The sequence below is a fragment of the Quercus robur genome, chromosome 10 (genome assembly GCF_932294415.1).
Source record: "Quercus robur chromosome 10, dhQueRobu3.1, whole genome shotgun sequence".
Classification (NCBI taxonomy): Eukaryota; Viridiplantae; Streptophyta; class Magnoliopsida; order Fagales; family Fagaceae; genus Quercus; species Quercus robur.
Window position 1 is genome coordinate 2673757 of NC_065543.1, and position 21470 is coordinate 2695226.

Consider the following 21470-nt stretch of genomic DNA (forward strand, 5'->3'; position numbering starts at 1 on the left):
ATGTGGCTTGCCTAAAAATCACTTTATACACTTGAAGTAAAAAAAAAAAATTACACTTTGTCTACACGTGCTCTGATGTGTTAGCAAAATGTTACCCACCACTACCCATGCCGTTACTCTAACACCAATTCACTCAAAAAAAAAAAAAAAACAATAGCAATTGAATCAAAACTCTTTCCTTTAAGAAGAGAAAAAAAAATAAAAAAAATAAATTCCCTGTACATGTACACTCCCCATTCCAGATTGCAATCCACTCCATCGAGATAAAAACTTAAAACTCTCATCTCAGCCCGATCAAAAATTGCTGGTAGATTTTTTTTTTTTTAATTGCTGGCAGATTTCTACTGCAATCTTGATTTATTTTGAAGTTTTTTTTTTTGAAGATTTTTGAAGATTTGCAGCTTATTGCTGGCAGATTACGTTTTTGAAGTTTTTTTTTTCTTGCTGGCAGATTACGTCTTTAATTTGTCTTGGTATTTTGCTGGTAGATTTTTTTATTTTATTTTATTTTAATTGCTGGTAGATTACTTAATGTGTAGCGTGTTAATGAAAAAGAAGTTTTTTGAGAAATTGGGTCTGTGCTATACATTTTTTGCTCTGTGCTATATATTTTCGCTGACTTCTCATTGGAGTTTTGATCCAATATTTGTGCTCCACCCACCATGGAGCTTCACCATCTAATTCTATATCTAAGGCGCTTTCTCATATGGCGCCTCCCTTCTCTTATTGTGTTCCTAGAATCTCTATACACTGCATACAATTCTCATCCCACTTTGACTCGAAAGCACTTGGAAAATTTTGTTTTACTATCAAACCGTCAATTTTGAACAATTTAAAGCTTTTTTTGATAATTTGAACAATTCAATGCTATTTAGAGAGTCTTGTACGAAAAGAACATCATGTGTAGAAGTTAGAACTTCACATCAAACATTCTTATTAAACTAAATATGATTGTCACTATATCTATGTTTCTTTCTAGATGAATCGTAGTCAAATTTGTAGCTCATTACAAACCTGATAACGATCACTATCTTGCCTATAAAAAAGAGTTTCTCTCTTTTATTATTTGCAGTGCAACAGGCCATAGAAAAAGAGAGAGGGAAAGGTTTTAGCAATGGCAGGTGATGGTGAAGAAGTGAGAAACAAACAGGTGCTAGCTAGAGACTACATAGATGGCAATCCCAAAGAAACGGACATGTACTTTTACACAAGTAGCTTAAGCTTGAAGGTGCCAGAGGGTTCAAAAGAAGTGTTGGTGAAGAACCTATACTTATCCTGTGATCCTTACATGCGAGGCATTAAGGCCAAAATCCCAGATCGCCTTTTTTATTCCTTTGCTCCCCATTCAGTAAGCTCATGCTCATAGCTCACTGACTCACTCTCTTTCTCTTGCATATATGCTGTATAACTCTCTTGCTTGACATGGCAATGGATACACCTTTAAATTTGCATTTTTTAATCTAGACTTTGAAATAAAGAGAATTGTTATCATAGTTTTTGCTTTCACAAATGAACCTATTTTTTTGGTGAAACATGTAGCCAATAGTTGGGTATGGAGTGGCTAAAGTTTTGGAATCTGGGCACCCGGACTTCAAGAAAGGAGATTTCGTTTGGGGTGTAACCAAATGGGAAGAATACAGCCTCATCACAATGACTGAAAGCCTCTTTAAAATCCAGCACACTGATGTGCCCCTTTCCTACTATACTGGACTTCTTGGTAAGTAATTTGCTCATCAATTGGGAAAAAAGTTTATAAGATGAATTTGATTTTCAAGAAAATTAAAGAAACAAAATAAAAAGGATTTTACTTCATAATCTTTTATATGATTGGAATATACAATTCATGGAACTCTGGATTAAAGATGAATTTGATACTTTGCAGTGTAGTTATTCATTTATACTACATAATCTATCTTGTTCATGTCAGTCTTTTCTGTCCTCTACACCATCTCCTCCTCTACATACTAGCAACTATAGATATTTTCTTTTTTTTAAAAAAAACATTGACATAGTAAATGCTCCATCTAGTTGGATTTACTTTTGCACATAGGTATGCCTGGTATGACTGCTTATGCTGGTTTCTATGAGCTTTGTTCACCAAAGAAAGGAGAATATGTTTTTGTCTCATCAGCATTTGGTGCAGTTGGCCAACTAGTTGGGCAATTGGCCAAATTGATGGGTTGTTATGTTGTTGGAAGTGCTGGAAGCAAAGAAAAGGTACATCAACCTTAATTGGAATCTTCTTTAAAATATTTGAAGAAGAAAAGTACTAGGTATGCATTGTTCTGACAGGTGCTACCAACAATATCATTTTTATTCAATAATTTAATTAGATATTTGTGACAACAATAAAGTACACATAAGTTGATCTTCTGATTATATCATCACCTTTTACTAACATCCATTTTGAATGAATTTGAAAAAATAGTATATATTTTGTTCTTAATTTGAACTGATTTTGTAGGTTTGATCTTTTTTGTTTTCCTCCTTGAATGAGTTGTTATTTATTTGTCTCTAGTTAGACATTTAAAGTATTTTAACACAAAATTGCATAATATTCTGAAATGTTATTCAAATTCTCCTAGTCCTCACCCTGTTGTATGATTTTATTATTTGGACCAAAATTTTAAGCTGCTATGCATGCTTAATCTCTATTTTAGAGCAGGGGATATAGAAACATGCTCTTTTTTAAAATGAAATTTCAACACTTGTCCTGCTTTTATCTGAACAAGGTTGATATACTAAAGAGCAAGTTTGGATTCGATGAGGCTTTCAATTATAAGGAAGAGCATGACTTGGATGCAGCTCTAAAAAGGTCAGTGGAAAATTTGCATATACTAAAAGAAATTAATGAAGCAAAATTTTTCATTATTAGCTGTGAGGCAAAATTGCACGGCATTCACTAATTTATTCATAGTGACTGCAAATTGCAAACCATTAAAGAATAAACGTTGGCAGAAACTAACGTTTGATAAATATCTCAACAGCAATATCAAGGCTTAATTGTTACTTACAACTGCAAGAGCAACTTTTATAAAAAACTGAGAGGCACTGACTTTTTTTTTTGGGTAATGATACTAGGTGTTTTCCTGAAGGCATTGACATTTACTGTGATAATGTCGGAGGCAAAATGCTTGATGCAGTTCTCCTTAACATGAGATTCCACGGTCGTATTGCAGTAGCTGGAATGATCTCACAATACAATCTTGATCAACCTGAAGGCATAAGAAATTTATTATCTTTGGTATATAAGAGGATTCGTATAGAAGGATTTACAGTGTATGATTACTATCACCTCTTTCCCAACTTCTTAGACCTTGTGCTACCTTACATTAGGGAAGGAAAGAGGGTATATGTTGAAGACATAGCTGAAGGCCTCGAAAATGGCCCAGCAGCTCTTGTAGGGATTTTTAGTGGTCACAATGTCGGAAAGCAAGTAGTTGTAGTTGCTCGGGAGTGATCATTTTACCTCCTTTTGCATATGTATTTTACACTTTTTTTTTCCCCTTTTTTCTGTGTTAACTTATACAGCACCATATATAGTGCTTCTCCCCATTACCATGGTGAAAGCCATTGCTGCTTGACAGCTATGTAACTTGGAAAGTAAATTCTCAGGGTTCAATATATTATGGGCTGTTTCAATAAGGAATGCTAGTCCATATATGTAAACATTAAGAAGATAATAGTCTAATTGGCAAATAAAAAAAAAATTTTGTGACTGCAAAAATAATTATTACAGTGTTTTGGCAAGGAATTGGGTCTTGATTTGAGCCACATGCTTATAGTATGAATGCTTCTATGCGTGGTGACTAACATCAAGGGTGGTATTTGTCTATTTGTTACTATTTCTCAAATTTCAGTGTTTACATTAATTAACAAGGGCGTTATAAACCTGTGTTTCAAGGGTCATATTGAGTACAACAACCACTTTTTTTTCCCAAACAACTGTGAAACATCAACATTTCTGCAGAGTCAACATAACACTAACAAAACTTTCTTTTGCTTTTGAGAAATAATAATGGAAAGCATTTTCATCCTCAAGGGGTTTAAACCTCTTTACCTTGACTGCCATAAGCTTGGTGACTGAACATAATAAACAACTCGGTTGTGTAGAGGGATTGGATTGGTACTTGGTAGAGACTCTTTTCTCCCTACTGTGTTGATCTATATCTACTAGGAAGAATGGTACTGTACTGTAACATGTGTTTTGCCCCAACATTTCTTTACTGCTAGCTATAAGGAATAAGGGAAGATAGAGAATAAGGGAACGAAAATGAAGTCAAAGTATGCTATTTTATTCAGATGGAAATTGAATTAAATGATTTTTTTTTTGTTTTTTTTTTTGATAAACAAATTGAATTTAATTAAATGATGATTCCACTTGGGTTCACATTTTCTAATTACTGCAATTAATTAAGCTTGTTAGGTTTTAGACCCCTTAACACAATATGTTTAACCTAATATTAAGCCAAGTTGATTAACAAGTTTGTTAATTAAATCTAGGTTAAACAAATATGTGTAAAGCAAATATAATGCAGAAAATAAAGAATACACAGATCTTATCACCCAGGAAAACCAAACCGGTAAAAAACCTAGGAAGGATTTAACTAGCTATCCTCAAGGTAAAAAACAGATTTACTATGAAAGAATTGAAGTTTGTACAATAAGACTTCGACCACTAACATCCTATTGCTACCTCATGTAGAAAACTTACTACCACGACCACATAACAGCTCCGAGTCCATGGACTACTTCTTTCCTTGATCTGCAGCAACCACAAGTTCTCCTACTTGTGACTTTGAGACTCCACTTTGAGCAAGTCTAAACCTACATTGAATAGTAATTTCCTGCAATTACTCGATTCCAAACTTACATTAAACCAAACTTTGAGCAAGTCTAAACTTAAACTAAATGTTTTGATCATGGTTTGCCAACATATACAAAGTGAAGTTCTAATACATTAGTTCCTAAAGTCTTAAAACCTAACAAAGTTGACCCCAAAATATTGGGATTAAGGCTTTGCTTATTGTAGTTGTCCTTTGCAATTTGTTAAGGTCCTTTGCACATTTGAGTGAATTATATATAGATCCTTTCAAAACCCTTTCACCAAGTTCTAGAAGTATACAATATGATAACACAGGAGTCCTTATTCAGTTGCCTAAATCGTGGAAGTCAAAAAGGTTTAATAATCTTTCAAAAACATACAAACTGGTAACTTGAATTCAAATGAAGGTATCGAGGCCTTCAAGGGGTGACTTTGAACGCAATTAAACATGGTTAAAAATTGTTAAGGGATATTATTTAATACATTAGTTTTAAAATAAAAGGCTATAAATTTTCTAAACCATTCCTATTAATTTAAACTTATATAAAACAAATGAAACAGGTATTGACATTGAAATAGAGGTAAAGAAAAGCCTAAGTAATGAAAGAAATTAAAAATATGAAATCATTGGCTACATAAATTAGTTTGTAAGTCTAAGGTGCCTATCAACCGAAAAAGTGTCTATTGAATGAAAATGTGTCTATTAATCGAAAATGTGCTTATTGAATGAAAATGTGTCTATTGACCAAAAAGGTGCCTATTGAAAAATGAAAAGTCACAATAGTTCGGTATTTTTAAATGTATACGTGGCATTAATTGATGTAGACAATGATTTCTAAACTAATTACAAACTCACCATATAATTGTGCAGGTCTTGGAATTTGTTATTAGTATAGGAAAAGAAGAAGAGATTTTTTCTTAGCCTTACTTTATGTTCAGCAATATCGTACTCTTTGTTTCCCCGTCTTATGATTGATCAAGAAGAGCTAGTAATGGTGGTTATCGAGAAAGCAACATAGGTTTTTGATAGTTAGTGATTTTTAATTTTCGATTTCATTTTAGCTTAGGCTTTGTTAACTTCTAAGAATGAACTAACAACTATAAATATAATGCTAGGATTTTATTTTTCTTGATAAGTGAGTATAATGCTAGGGTTTTAAAATGCAACAAAAAAGTTATATTTCCAGAAAATTCAGTGATTATCAATTTAGTTGTCCACCCCCACCCCCCCCCCCCCCCCCACCTCAAAAAAAAAAAAAAAAAACTGATTATTAGTGAATGCCCTAAAATAATATAATATTTGTAAATTTTAAAATATCAAGCAATTGCATAGTATAACTTTTTCCAGCACACTTAAGCAAGCATTAGAATTAAAAATGGAAAACAATACAATTCTAAAGCATTATGTTAGGTTGGTGAAAGAGGGGAAAAGCCTTCACAAGAAAGAGAGTTGAAGTACTTGAACTTATTGGTACATTAGTTCAAGTACTTCAAAATTCTCCCAAAAAATAAAACAAGTAACAAATAATCCTACAGACATATCATGCCCAAATTTTGTGAATAAGTTGAAGAAAATGAGAAAATTATGAAGAAATGGTATTTGATGCTATAATAATTAAAAATAAATAAAAATAATAGTTGGAGAAGAGAAAAAAGTAGTAATTCTATTAAACACGGACATACTATTGGCTTTCTATGGCATCACATAAATTTCAGATGCTACCAGTTTGATAGGCCAAAAAAATGTATTGACCCCTTTAGTAAATTAATCAATTAATTATCCAAGTGAATTAATTAGATTCAATTACATGCAATAAACGTGGTAGCACAAAAAAATCACCAACTAAGCTAAATGCAGCGGAAAATAAATTTGACTTAGGTGATTTGTTTATGAATGGGGAAAACCATCAAGGCAAACCCCACCGGGTGAATTTAAGGTCACCACTCTCGAGAATCCACTATTATCAAAACAAGCGGTTATAAGTAAAAGAATCCTAGTACCTAATACCAACCTACAGTTGAACCCTTACCCCAATACCCAATTGGACTTGTGATGTAACGGCAATCTCTCCATTCAATGCACGAATCCCAATACGTGACTGACCAATAATGCACGAATCTCAGTACGTGGCTAACACACCAACTTGAGAAAGATGTTGGCTACAAAGTTCTTCTATTCATCCAACAATGAAGATTAGGAAGCGCCTTGGTCACAAAACCCTTGGTGCAAAGATGCAATAGTTTCTAGAAAGAATATGATGAACTAGGGCAATTTTGTCTCTGATCACAATATGCATGTAACAACAATTGCAACAACCTTTGTATCACTCAAGACGGCCTTTAAAATAATCTTTATATATGTCTAGGGTTGTGAGAAAAGAAACCCTACACAAATACTCATGGATATGCGTGAAATTAGATCTGGAAATTCTAATTTCGTAATTCTCGACAGGTTTAGCTTCTGTCAAGCTTCAACATTAAATCTCGATAAAAAAGATTCTGTTGAGATATTTGTTAAGCTTTAATGAACAACACTTCTTCACTTGTTTCTTGGTTAGACTTGCATGGCTTCAATACTAAACTTGAACACTTGTTTCTTGAAGTACTAAACTCATCCTAGATCTACCCAATTACAAGTAAAGTGTTATTTGTCAAAAGATTAGCCAATTACATAAAAATGTCCCTAACATAGTTGAATGATCTAGCTATCAATTTGTAATGGACACTCTTGGACCTCTAGGGGCCATTTCCTTCAGCACATCCTTCCTTTTAGGTAAAATGAAAAATTTGTAGATCCCAAAATGCGTAAGGCAATGTGTAGGAGTAGATGGATCAGTTCTGCAATCATAAGTACTATATGCAGCTCTTGAAGAAAATTGCCAGTCTTCTACAAGAGCAGATCATTAGGGCCATTAGTAACATATAAAAGTACTTTTAATTGCTAAACAAAATTTTAACAACAATAAACAAAGTTTTATACAATACAATGGCGATTCTGAATAACCATCTCATATGAAAACAATGCAACGGCTCACATACCCAACAGCCATAAAAGACTTAGGAGATCATCATTTTATATGTAATTGTGAAACCACAATTCAGTGATTTGACTGCACTCAACATCTCTATACATTGTAGATATGCATATTGGCTACAGACACTGTGACTCTACAAATATATATAAACTAAATTTGGTTTTTTAAATCAACATTTATGAAGTAAATTATGTATAAATATCCAAAATGGTAGTAGAAAGAAAACTTGAAGTGCCTTGGCAACATTGTCATCAACTGAATTATTTTCCCAAATGCAAACTTCTTGCTAGCTTCCTGAGTTAGTCTTCGTCTTCGAAATCAGAGCAATCTGGCCGCCTTCAAAAGGTAAAAACCATATATGGATATATTAGAACCATCAATACCTTCAGTGCTGTTTGAAAATTTAATTTACTAGTAGGACTGGGAATCGCATAACTTCATGGCCCACCAAGTAAAACTGACCCCCAACCCAAACATGAAATGAAAAATCAACAAGAACTTCACCTACCCAATTTCTCATTATTGTGCAACTAAACTCCATTTTTCCACAATAGTTCACCCTCATAAACAGAGCAATTATGACCCAGTACAAATCATAAAAATCTACTGTTAAGTTTTAGACAGCCCTAAGCAAAAGAACTTATCCATATATAAACTCTTATCGTATAATAATGTGAAGGTTACAAGAAATACAGAGAGAGAATTATGTGGACATAAAGCAAGTTCTAATAATGCTAAATCCAACATTAAAAATTTCCCAATGTTGAGAATATTTCAATATTGAAAAAAATTAAAGAAAGAAAATAGCTTAGCAAATAGAAATTGACATATTGGTAACAAAGTCAACTATATCAACCATTGGAATGTGGTCAACCTAAATTGTACTGTAAAGAAAGTAAATCAAGATCAGTTGCAGAGTGTCAAAATGCTACACAGTGAGCAGAGTTAGTTCTATATGACATGTAGCTTTGTATTTTTGTATATAGTTTTAGTACCTGGCATGTAATCAGCACGTGACAGCGTGACAGGTTGTTAGCTCTGTTAGTTAGTTTTGGAGGGTAATTAGTTAGTTAGTTAGTTCTTTTAGTTCACTCTTTTCCCTTTACCCGTGTGTATATATAGAGCACTGTAACCATTGTTTTATTCAATTCAATATACAAAGAATTCATCAATTTCATATTCTTCTCTGTTTTCTAATATGGTATCAGAGCAACTAGCACAGTTTCACTGATTTCCTAGCTTTTCTTTTCTTTCCAAATCAAAATTTCTCAAGAAAATTTTCCCCTTCCTCTTTGATTCTGAGAAATCATTTCTCGTTTCTTTGATTTTGAGACGTTTTCTTGTTTTCTTTGATTCTAAGCAATTGTTTCTTGCTTCCGCCTAATTTCTTCATTTCAATTTCTTCTTCTTCAAAAGTTAGGGCTTTCTTCATCAAAGTCTCAATGGCTTCCTCTGGTCAAGCTTCTACAAGCATCACCATTGATGAATCGCATCATTTCTTTCTCCATCATGCTGAGAATCCTGGTGTGATATTAGTTTCACAACCATTGATTGGGGGTGAGAAGTAACCTACATGGGCACGATCTATGGAGAGAGCTTTCAGGATCAAGAGCAAATTCTAGTTGATTGATGGATCAGTTTCTCTTACTTCAGCTATGGAGAAAGTTCCTATCTTGGTTCAAAGCTGGGCACGATGCAATGATATTGTGGTTTCTTGGATCATCAATTGTGTTTCTCCCAAGATTTCCATAAGTATGGTGTATCGTAAAACTGCTAAGGAAGTTTGGAATAAGCTTCAGAGCATGTTTTCCCAGGGTAATGGACCTAGGGTCTATCAATTGCAGAAGGATTTAGCAAGTTTTTCTCAAGGTGAGCTCTCTATGATTGACTATTTCACCAATCTTTCAATTCTGTGGGATGAATTATAGAATTATGAACCACTTCCTACCTATTCTTGTGAGAAGTGTGTGTGTAATGTGAATGAGAAGATCTCTAAAATTCATCGCAGAGAAGTTGTTATGCAGTTTTTGATAGGTCTCAATGATTCTTTCTCTCACATTTGAGGGCAGATTTTGTTGATGGATCCTATTCCATCTGTTGAGAAAGTGTTCTCTTTATTGATTCTAGATGAGAAGCAAAGATCAGTTGGGCAAGGCAGCAACAATGGTCCTTTTGTGGACTCTACTGCTCTTGCAGCTAAGGGTACTAGCATTGGTTCCAAGAACACCAAGGGTAAAGGCAAGGAAAGGCCTATCTGTAGTCACTGTGGTTTGCAAGGTCACACTGTGGAGAAGTGTTACAAACTCCACGAATATCCTCTTGGTTACAAAGCCAAAGGCAAAGCTTCTTTGGTTAATCAATTCTCTGCTCACTTTGATTCTCAAGATTCACTTCTTCATGCACAACCACAGACTCAATTTCCTTTCACTTCAAATCAATATCAAAAGATTCTTGCTATGATTGGGGCTTTACCTCAAGAATCTCAGAATTCAATTGCTATGGCTAACAATGTTTCTTTTGATTCTCAAGCCACTACACCTTTGTCAGGTATTGACAGTTTGCCTCATGATGTGTTTGATTCCAAGCATTCAATTTTTTCTGCTAAGGTCATAAATAGGACGGCTTTTGAGAGTCATGTTTGGGTCATTGACACTGGTGCTTCAGACCATATAGTTTGTTCAGTTTCCATATTGGCCTCAATCACTTCTATCTCTCATTGTGTTGTTAAATTTCCAAATGATGAATCTGCTACTGTCACACATGTTGGTACAATACAACTTTCTGCTCAATTTACTCTTCACAATGTTCTTTGTGTTCCTAGTTTTACTTTTAACCTTCTGTATGTCAGCAAACTCACAAAACACCTTCCTTTTTGTCTTGTTTTTCTATCTCAATTCTGTTTCATTCAGGACCTTACCTGCTGGAGGACGATTAGAGTGGGTGAGATGCATCATGGTTTGTATTTGTTGCAGAGAAAGCTGAGTTCTTCTTCATCCAAGCACCCTTCATTGTCTTAGTATTTGTCTCCTATCAAATCTATTCCTATTGTCAATTCTGTTGTTGATATGTCAAAGTTGTGGCATAACAGAAAAGATTACCATTTCCTACTCATAATGAAATTTCCAAGTTTCCTTTTGATTTTATTCATATTGATGTATGGGGTCCCTATTCTGTTGTTACTCATGATGGTTATAGATATTTTTTAACCATTGTTGATGATGCCACTCGTTCTACTTGGGTATTTCTTCTAAAATCTAAATCTGATGTCATACCAATCCTTCTTTCTTTTCATGTAATGATTAAGACTCAGTTTTATGCTTGTATCAAGATCAGAAGATCAAACAATGCCCCTGAATTTAATATGCTTGATTTCTTTTCTGCTCATGGAATTTTGCATCAAAGGAGTTGTGCTTATACTCCACAACAAAATTCTATTGTGGAGAGAAAGCATCAACATATACTTTCAATTGCTAGAGCTTTAAAGATTCAGTCTAATTTGCCTATATCATATTGGGGTGAATGCATTTTAACTGCAGTTTTCTTAATCAATAGGCTTCCCTCTTCTATTTTACATAATAAAACCCCCTTTGAGCTTCTCTATCACAAACCTCCATCTTACTCTTTTCTTAGGTCTTTTGGCTGTCTGTGCTTTGCTTCAACCATTGTTGCCCATAGATCCAAGTTTGATCCTAGAGCTAGAGAATGTGTTTTTATTGGTTACCCTTATAACATCAAAGGGTATAAACTTCTAGATTTGAAGTCTAGATGCATTTTCATCTCTAGAGATATCATTTTTCATGAGTTTACTTTTCCTTTCCTTTCTAAATCTTCTTCTCCTTCTATTCCATCTCAGTCTCCTCCTACCACTAATCCTTTCCTTTTTAAGCCTTGTTCTTTTATTGGTTCTGGTCACCCTCATTCTCCTGTCATGCCTGCATCAGCTTCAGCTACTGATGTTCCTTCAGCTCTTGTATTTGTTGAGCCAGCTATTCAGTCAAATCCTAAGCCTATTGTTGAGCCAACAATTGTGCCTGTTGCTGTGTCTAATGCTGAGCCAGTTGTGCCAGCTCCTCTTCTTAGAAATCCTATTAGGAAATCCACTAGGACTTCTTCCAAACTAACTTATTTACAGGCTTATCACTGCAATCAGGTATCTACTATAGCTCCACCTGCTTCATCTTCTTCCTCAGGTACCCCCTACCATCTTTCTTCCTATTTGTCCTATGCTAACCTTTCTTCCCACCATAGACATTTTTACAATGCCATTTCTTCTATAGTTGAACCAAAACATTATGATTAGGTTGTTCTTGATCCTCAATGGAGGGAGGCTATGGCTAGTGAGATTAAGGCCTTAGAGGCTAATAATACTTGGTCCCTTCAGCCTTTGCCCCCTGGTAAAAGGGCCATAGGCTGTAAATGGGTGTATAAGGTGAAGTATAAAGCTGATGGTACTGTGGAGAGATTCAAAGCTAGGTTGGTTGCCAAGGGTTATACTCAAAAGGAGGGCCTTGATTATATAGAAAACTTTTCTCCTGTTGCAAAGCTTGTCTCTAAGACGTGTTTGTTGGCTGTTGCTGCTGTGAAAGGGTGGTCTCTTTCCCAACTTGATGTCAATAATGCTTTCCTGCATGGTGACTTGCATGAGGAAGTGTTTATGACTTTACCACCTGGCTTCCACAGCAAGGGGGAGGTAGTTTGCAAATTACAAAAGTCTCTCTATGGCCTTAAGCAAGCCTCACGACAATGGTTTGCAAAGTTTCTACTACTTTATTAAGGTTGGGATTTAGACAATCTAAGGCAGATTATTCTTTGTTCACCAAGAAAACACCAGGGTCTTTCATTGCTTTATTGGTATATGTAGATGACATTTTGATTGCAAGTGATAATCCTAATTCTGTGGCAGAACTGAAGATTCTTCTAGATCAGTAGTTTAAACTAAAAGACCTTGGAGATTTGAAGTTTTTCCTTAGGCTTGAGATAGCTAGATCACAGAAAGGCATCCATTTGTGTCAAAGAAAATATACTCTGGAATTGATAAATGATGCAAGTCTGCTGGGTTGTAAACCAGCCAAAATCCCCATAGAACACAATTTGAAGTTAAGTACCAAGGTGAATTGTTGACAAATCCAAGCTCTTATATAAGATTGGTGGGCAAGCTCTTGTATCTTACTATCACAAGACCTGACATAACCTTTGTTGTTCATAAATTGAGTCAATTTATGTCAAAGCCTCGGAAACCACATCAAGTTGTAGCAAATAGGGTGTTGCAGTACCTCAAAGGTAGTCCAGACAAGGGTTATTATTCTCAAGTGCATCTGAATTACATCTTAAAGGCTTTCCTGATTCAGATTGGGTTGCTTGCCCTAATACAAGGAGGTCAGTAACTGGTTACTGCATGTTCTTGGGAGATTCATTAGTTTCTTGGAAGTCTAAAAAACATAACACAGTAAGTAGGTCATCTGTAGAAGCTAAGTATCATTCTATGGTAGTAGCAGTGTGTGAGATTGTGTGGATTCTTAGTTTGCTAAGAGATATACAAGTTGATCACTCTAAGGCTGCTTTACTATTCAATGATAGTCAGTTTGCTCTCCACATTGTAGCCAATCCAGTGTTCCATGAGCGCGTAAAACACATAGAGATTGACTGCCATGTTGTGAGAGACAAAATGGTTCAAGGAGTAATAAGGTTGTTGCACATTAGGACTCAATCATAGCTTGCTGATATGCTGACAAAGGCACTTAGTGCACATCAGTTTCACAATCTACTATCCAAGATGAATGTGTTGAATGTGCATTCCCCACTTCCTCTTGAGGGGGAGTGTAAAGAAAGCAAATCAAGATCAGTTGCAGAGTGTCAAAATGCTACATAGTGAGCAGAGTTAGTTCTATACAACATGTAGCTTTGTATTATTGTATATAGTTTTAGTACTTGGCATGTAATCAGCACGTGACAGCGTGACAGGTTGTTAGCTCTGTTAGTTAGTTTTGGAGGGTAATTAGTTAGTTAGTTAGTTAGTTAGTTCTTTTAGTTCCCTCTTTTCCCTTTACCTGTGTGTATATATAGAGCACTGTAACCATTTTTTTATTCAATTCAATATACAAAGAATTCATCAATTTCATATTCTTCTCTATTTTCTAATAGTACTAGTAAACTATGCTTTTAGCAACTTTTGAAGTCTTGTGATGATTTGCAGATTTTTTTTTTTTTTTTTTGAATAAACTTAACCACTTACCCACTATCCTATATGTCAACAAATGGAATATGGTCAATCTTGGACCACTCATTGTCTTCCAAATTGGCGCAATAATAAATCTCCAACGTTTTCAACTGGGTGAGGTGTCGCATGGCTTCCTCAGTGGGCAGATGCACCAAGCAATTGTAATCCATAATATACAGCTTTTGAGGAGAGGAAAGATTGCCGAGCCACTCTGGCAAAGCTACCATCTCATTAAATCCCTCTATCTAGAAAATTTTAAGGGCAATGAAGTATTGAATTTGGTCCAGGACCAAGAGAGATTAGGTTGACTCACACAATATGAGCTTTTGGAGAGAGGGGTGAATGGAGGAAGTAAAAGAAGAAGGTAGATGACAATCCACATTCTCCATATAGTCAACACACTGTAACCCACTCCTTATTATGGATGGGACACCTGCCAGATACCTCAACTCACAGCATTCCCATACTTCCAATTTCTGAAGGGAAACATAGGTGTGCAGTGAGTTTGGCAAATCTCTCAGTTTCCAATAGAAAATAGGGTCAACTCCTCAAGGCAAGGAAACACCAACACCTTACTTGATCTTCTCAACTCCTTTGCATCCTTTCACTCTTCTAAGGCAAACATGTACTGCAATTTAAGTATTCTCAATGCCAAAAATAATGTACTAGTATTTCTATAACTCCCATCACTATAACTGTAAAACTCACTTCCTATACTTCTTACCTTCACCATATAATCTATTTCAAGAACCCTAAGACTGGATAATTGCCCCAGAGTGGGAACTTCTTCACATTCCATACAATATTTCAAATTGATCTCAATCAAATTGTGATATAGTGAAGACAAACCAACCCATGATGGGAATTTCTTTCCTTCGTAGAATTCGATTGTTAAGCTTTTCAAATTTGGGTCAGGCTAGAGGCCTTCCAACACCTTTTCATCTTTATCATAATACATGTCCTCTTCTCTATCATAACTCTAGTGTAATCCCAACTTGAATATTTCCTTTTCTTTTAATTTTGCGCTTTTGGGTTCTTCCTCATCTTCCACCTTTTCTAGACAATATATGTTTAACTCCCCCCTGAGATTCTTTAAAGGTCCCAATTCTTTCATCCAATAACCTTCATCTCGACCCATAGAAAAATCTGGAAATGTTTGAAGGCAAGTCAACCGCCCCATATTTTTAGGTGCTGCTGCATTTTCACAATCAATAATGCAAATATGTTAAAGTTTGATGAGATTAGGGCATTCGATTCTTAAAGTTTGCAAATTGAAAAGCTTAGTAATTGAATTTGGTAAAAAATTAATTTCAATGTCTAAGATGTGAAGAAGCCTCAGATGTATTAACACTAAAACCCGTAAGCTTTTAAATTCTAATAATATGTTGCCAAAGTCAGCATTCTCTAAAATAATGTGCACAATTTTGTGAAACCATCACCTTTAAATGAAATTCCTTGTGTTGTTTGGCCATCAAATCCAACAAATAAACTTCGTTCCTGGTTGAAATTATCTGAAATTGAAGATTTTGATTTTGAAATTGAGAGCACAAAATCATGTACGAAATCATGCATTTTGCTCCCGATAATATTACCATACTCATCCTTTTTTGCATTTTGTAAAAAGGATTTGTCTAACAAAATTTTTAAATGCTTGTTACCAATAACCATACTTTCTTCAGATGGATCAAGAAACCCTTGAGCCATCCAATACTGAATTAGTTCATCCTTTGTAATGTCATAATCTTTGGGGAAGATTGCACAATATGCAAAACATCGTTTTAAAGATGTTATTGTAAGACTATCAAATCTTGACCTTAATTTTAGAAAGAGATCTTCACCACCCAACAAATCTTGAATTTTTACGACACCGTATTCTCTTCCTATAACTTCTGAATCATTAAGGGAGGAGTCTATATTGTGTAGGCTAATCTTGGGGTTTGAATTCACAATTTTAAGCCCCAAGCCATCTACTTCATTCACAAATTTATCCAACATATCTTTGATGGTCTTAACTTTATCCAAATTACAGAATGAAATGCTAGGTACCTAATTCATCATTTGGTTTTGAATCTGTACATTTTGCCCAAAAATCTCATAGTTGAACTTATCTAGCACATTATCAACATTATAAACTACATCTCTAAGCTATGTTAACCAGATCCTCATAGACTCATCACTTGCCTTTTCTGAGCATCATGTAACATGACATGAATCTTGCATAAGGTGTAAAGAAGATTTTTCAGCTCCTCCTTGTCCTTGAAACCCCGCCCAAAATTGGTATGCTTAGTGACAAGTGAAATTACATTGGTGACTAGTCTATCCACAACATCATCGAGGATAATTTCAATGATATATTCTTCCTCGGTCTGCAAAAGAAAAATTAGTATAAGAAGTTTGCAAAGTGTTAAAAGGTATGGTTTTATTAGAAATAAACAGTTATGTATAGAGTCGGGACTAAATCAACACTTGTTTGACAATTTTGACCTTAATTTTTTATGTTGAAGCTAAGGTGATTTTTCTCTTCTCAGCACCGCTTGATATGGATGCACTTTCAAGCTTTTTGTTAGACTTTTGAGTTTCCTGAGCTTCTTTTTGAACATTTTGAGACACTGCTCCACATGCCATAATGTCATGGCCTACAACTCACTACAAGAAAAAAGGTTTGTTATAACGGGAAAAATCATTGCAATAACTACAAAGTCATTGCAATAAGGTGTTATTGCAACGTCAAAAAATTTGTTGCGAGCCATTGTAATAAACTCCGAGGCAATAGGTTTAAGCAACGAAAAGATCTTGTTGCAATAAATTCTACATATTGCAACAAACAGGTTGATGCAATAACTTTATTATTACAAAAAATAACTTTGTGGCAATAGTTTACTACTTCAAAAGTTTTGTTGTGATATGTGAAAAATGTCATAGTTTATTACAACAAACAACCTTATTGCAATAAGTTGAGTTTATTTATTTATTATTAATTTGTCTATTACAGTGTCTTACAATATACACATTATAAGACAATATAAATATTATATTGAGGAACTACAATAACAAATTAAAAAATGCAAATGTCAAAGTACTTCATCAAATTAATATGTCCAAAAACACAAATATATACATAACATGTTGAGATTACGATCAAACACATGTAACAAGTTTTTTTTTCACCTATTACAACAATATATATTGTTGTGAAATATGTGGTTACTTATTGCAACAACATATTTCAAAATAAAATAAGGTTTAGTTATTACAATAACACATTTAAATGTAAGGTAATTCTTGCAACAATCTTAATTGATGTAATAAATTTAAGTTACTATTACAACAACAACAACAACAACAACAACAACAACAAAACCCACAAATGCAATAGTATATATATCACCCCAATTATTTTTGTTGTTTTTCTTTTTTCTTGTAGTGAATCCAGCCAAGTGTGCTTTAATCCTTGTTGCACCTCTAGGAAAAACACGTTCACAAAATTTACATCTGAAATGACTACCTTGTTCCTCAGCATAATCCCAAAATTGATTTTTTTTTCGACCTATGTTTCACTTTTTGCTGACAATAAATACATAAAGAATAAAATTTCAAAACCAAATATAAAATAAAATATATTTATAAGAGATAAAAGTAAGTCTATTCTATTTCTTTAAAAATATTAGAGAGTCAGAGGCTTCACCTAATGATATGATATAGATATACAGTTGTTAAGTCCATGTTTTTATTGGCATTATTTGATAACAAAATGTATTTCTTCTCTGATTTTAACTTGTTTTCCAAACTTAATTAATCTTGGTCAAAGTTAGTTCCTCATCATAATCTCAAAATCGATCTCTCCTCTGACCCATATTTTTTTTCCCCTGACAATAAATACATAAAGAATAAAATTTCATAACCAAATTATAAATTAATATAATTAAAATACATTTATAAAATATAAAAATAAGTTTATTTTATATATATAACCCTATTTCCCCACTCGTTGTATCAACATTCACGATATTTATTGTGACTCCGGAGCTTGGATAATAAATAATCAAAAGAGTTTGCAAGAGATCCCCTTTGAGTAAAACTAAGGAGCACGACTCTTATGGTTATTAGATTATAGCCTAAACGTGATAGATCCAGTACTTTCTGATACACTTTTTAGGAAATTAAATGGGCTTTATTATGCTTATAATCGGGTTTTTTTTTTTTTTTTTTTTTTTTTTTTTTAATGGGTATAATTGGGTATTAATAGTATCTATCTCCGTCCATCTCAGATTCTCAAGAAACTATTTATTCAAGGGAAAATAAAAGAAAAATAGCGTGAAACACATAATTAGAGAGCACTTACTATATTATCACAGAGAGAGAAAACTAACTATAATAGCTCACAAAAAGGTACGTAGACTCAGCCAATGGACGTTGGGAATTAGAGTCAGAGAAAAACAGATTGAAGAAGAAATAGGCCACGTACGATTGGTGGATTAACAATAACAGCAGTGGATGTCAAAGTTGATCTAAAAAATTCTAAACCTAAAAATGATTTTAAATAATAATAATAATAATAATAATAATAAAAAGACAATCACTAACTCATTACCTAAATCGAAATGGAAAAAGAAGTCATCAAAGGAAAAGAACAAGGATGTAATAATTAGTCACAAGATATCACTGAAACTTACCGGTGCCGACAAGAATGTAGGCGGCACAGTATCTCTCTTTCAATGATGATTAGGAGACTGTATTTTCTTTTTGTTCGTGGCAGCCAGAAAACTCTTTCATGGGCCATGATGGAGAAATTCCCAGTTCTTTTATAACAACTGGTTGAGTTTCTGCACGATGTGCGATGTAACTTATTATTAGTTTTCTCTAATATTTCAATAAGTTTTACCAAAAATCTTATAACTTAATTGATTGACATCTCAATTTCCAATAGAAACATTTAGAATTCATATCCCGACTCTCAACTATCGATGTATTAAAAAGATATTTCAATAAATTTCATTGTAAAAAATTGTAATCTTTAATTATTTTATATATAAACAAAATAGAAATACACTAAGAGTAGTATAATGATTTGATCATACTATATATATGTGTTTACAAATTGAAAATTGCATGATATGGTAACTAATATAGATAGGCAAGTTTCATGCCTACTAAATAATGCATCTATCTTTCAATTATTATTTTTATTATTATTTTTTATATTCTTGATTGCATGTGTGTTACTAAAATTTTTTCCCCCTTTTTGTTGGACATGGTTTCAATTGTTGCAAAAACAACTAAATTTGAGTAAAAATGCCAAATTTCAAATCAATTGTTTCTCACATAAAAAAAAAAAAAAAAAAAAAATTGTTTCTCATATAAATCTTAGAAAAATGATATTAAAATTTCATTATGTTTAAAATAATTAATATAACAAAATAAACATATTTATTATACTAGTAATCTTTTTAATTACATAGAATACATATTATAGTGTTAGTTCTACACACACACACAGGAGTTAGGAAATTTAAAGGATTAAGATTAATTCACAAATATTTATTTATTTTTTATGGCTTTTGTGACAATTGTTGTCAAAGCAACTAAACATGAGTAAGAATGTCATATTCTAAATTTATTATTATTATTCCAACTAAAATTTATTTTCGACGTCATAGGTTGAAACTTAAAAAAAAAAAAGCTAAAAATTATTTTCTATATAGAATTTATAAAAATAATCATATAAATTCATTTAATATAAATAATTAATGCACAAAAATAGATAATTAATATATGCATTTACTCTATTGCAAAAAAACATGAAACCAAAGATAAATGCAAAAGAGTAATAGGATCATGAAAATTAACTAATTTGTGTTATTTTTACATATTTTGTACCATAAAATGAAAGTATATCCAACTCTCTCACCGTCTTTTACTTATTGATAGTGTAACATTAAAACATGATATGGGCAAGTGTGTGTGTGCATATATCTTATAGATATGCATTTACTCCATTGGTTAATTCAATGAACTAATACTTTAATATAAATGCAAACTTTGTTGAAGTGGAAAACTAAATAAAGAGAAGTTCAAGGAATGCGCCACATGGCATAGCCTCATACTCTCCAACATGAGGTTCTTGATATTTTACGTAAGAGGGCTTTGGATAATGTTTTACATATATTATAAGAAAAAGTAAACTAAATTAAAGTAAAGAAATATATACATTTTGAGATACTAAAAATTAGTTTAGTAGTTTCACTGCATATTTGTAGCCATCTCAAGGTAAGATTAATTTTTTTTTAAATCATGAAACCAGAGATAAATGCAAAAGAGTAACGGGACCATGAAAATCAACTAATTTGTATTGTGTTCACATATTTCATACCATGAAATGAAAGTATGTCTAACTCTATCACCGTCTTTTACTCATCAATAGTGTGACATTTAAACATGATATGGGCAAGTGTGTGTGCATATATCTTATAGATGATTTAAAATTAAACCATGATAGAATATGACTTTACATTGCACACCAAATATTCTCTCTACTTATATACCCAAAACAAAAACTACCCAACCAAATTACCCAAACCTAAATCATATTTAAGCCCCTCATTTTAAAATAAAAAAATTACTTGTAGGAGTTTTGGCATCTTAATGGTAGTGGGAGACCTATATAACAGAGGTAGTGACCCCTTAGATTCCTCTTTATCACTTTCAAATGTTTTGTTAGTCTCAAGTCTTTTATTTTGGTAATATATAGTGAAAAGAATCGAAAATCTCGCCTTTTTTGGCATGAACATATAGCATGTGTGCCGTGAGGTCAATCACTCTCAGTTCTTCTTTAGAAATTGTCGAACATGATGAAGTTATCGTTGTCTCTCTATTTCTTTTTAGGGTCTTATCTAGTTAGTTATTACTATTAGTCCTTAATTATTTTTGTTTTTTTGTTTTTAAATTCTAAAACAGTGGGTATGCTAAAAGACATGAAGAAAGAAGAATAGAGAAAGGTGTGGCGTAAGCTTAGTCAATTAATGAGACATTAATGAGATAATAATAAAATAAGTTAATGTGAACTTTTGGATAGTAGTAAAAAAAAGTTAATGAAAGAGGAAAAAAAAAATGCTAAATGCAAAATTAGAGCGCCACTTGGCAAGACCTCATGCACTCCTGCATGAGGTCTCTGCTTTTATATATATATATATATATATATATTGATAATTATTGGTGCTACGTGACTTCTATAAGAAAAGTTTGATAAATTGCCATAAATACCCTTTTTCAATTCATTTTAAGGGGGAGAGGGTATTCAAATTACCATAAAGACCCTATTTCTATTCATTTTTGTGGGGACCGGTTGATTAATGGGCCCATAGGGTTCAGAATTGATTCAGGGTTGTGGGGCCCG

General features: G+C 33.3%; 1 protein-coding gene across 1 annotated transcript in view; it reads left to right on the top strand.

The window, feature by feature from the left end:
- The first annotated feature begins 210 nt into the window (after nt 1-210).
- Nucleotides 211-21470, top strand: part of LOC126704468 (2-alkenal reductase (NADP(+)-dependent)-like) — a 121064-nt gene continuing 99804 nt past the window's right edge. The window contains exons 1-6 of the mRNA XM_050403508.1: nt 211-307; nt 1073-1348; nt 1540-1717; nt 2051-2217; nt 2733-2815; nt 3082-3295. Of these exons, the coding sequence (XP_050259465.1) occupies nt 1115-1348; nt 1540-1717; nt 2051-2217; nt 2733-2815; nt 3082-3295 (876 nt within the window). The 5' untranslated portion in view covers nt 211-307; nt 1073-1114. The remainder of the gene's footprint in view (nt 308-1072; nt 1349-1539; nt 1718-2050; nt 2218-2732; nt 2816-3081; nt 3296-21470) is intronic.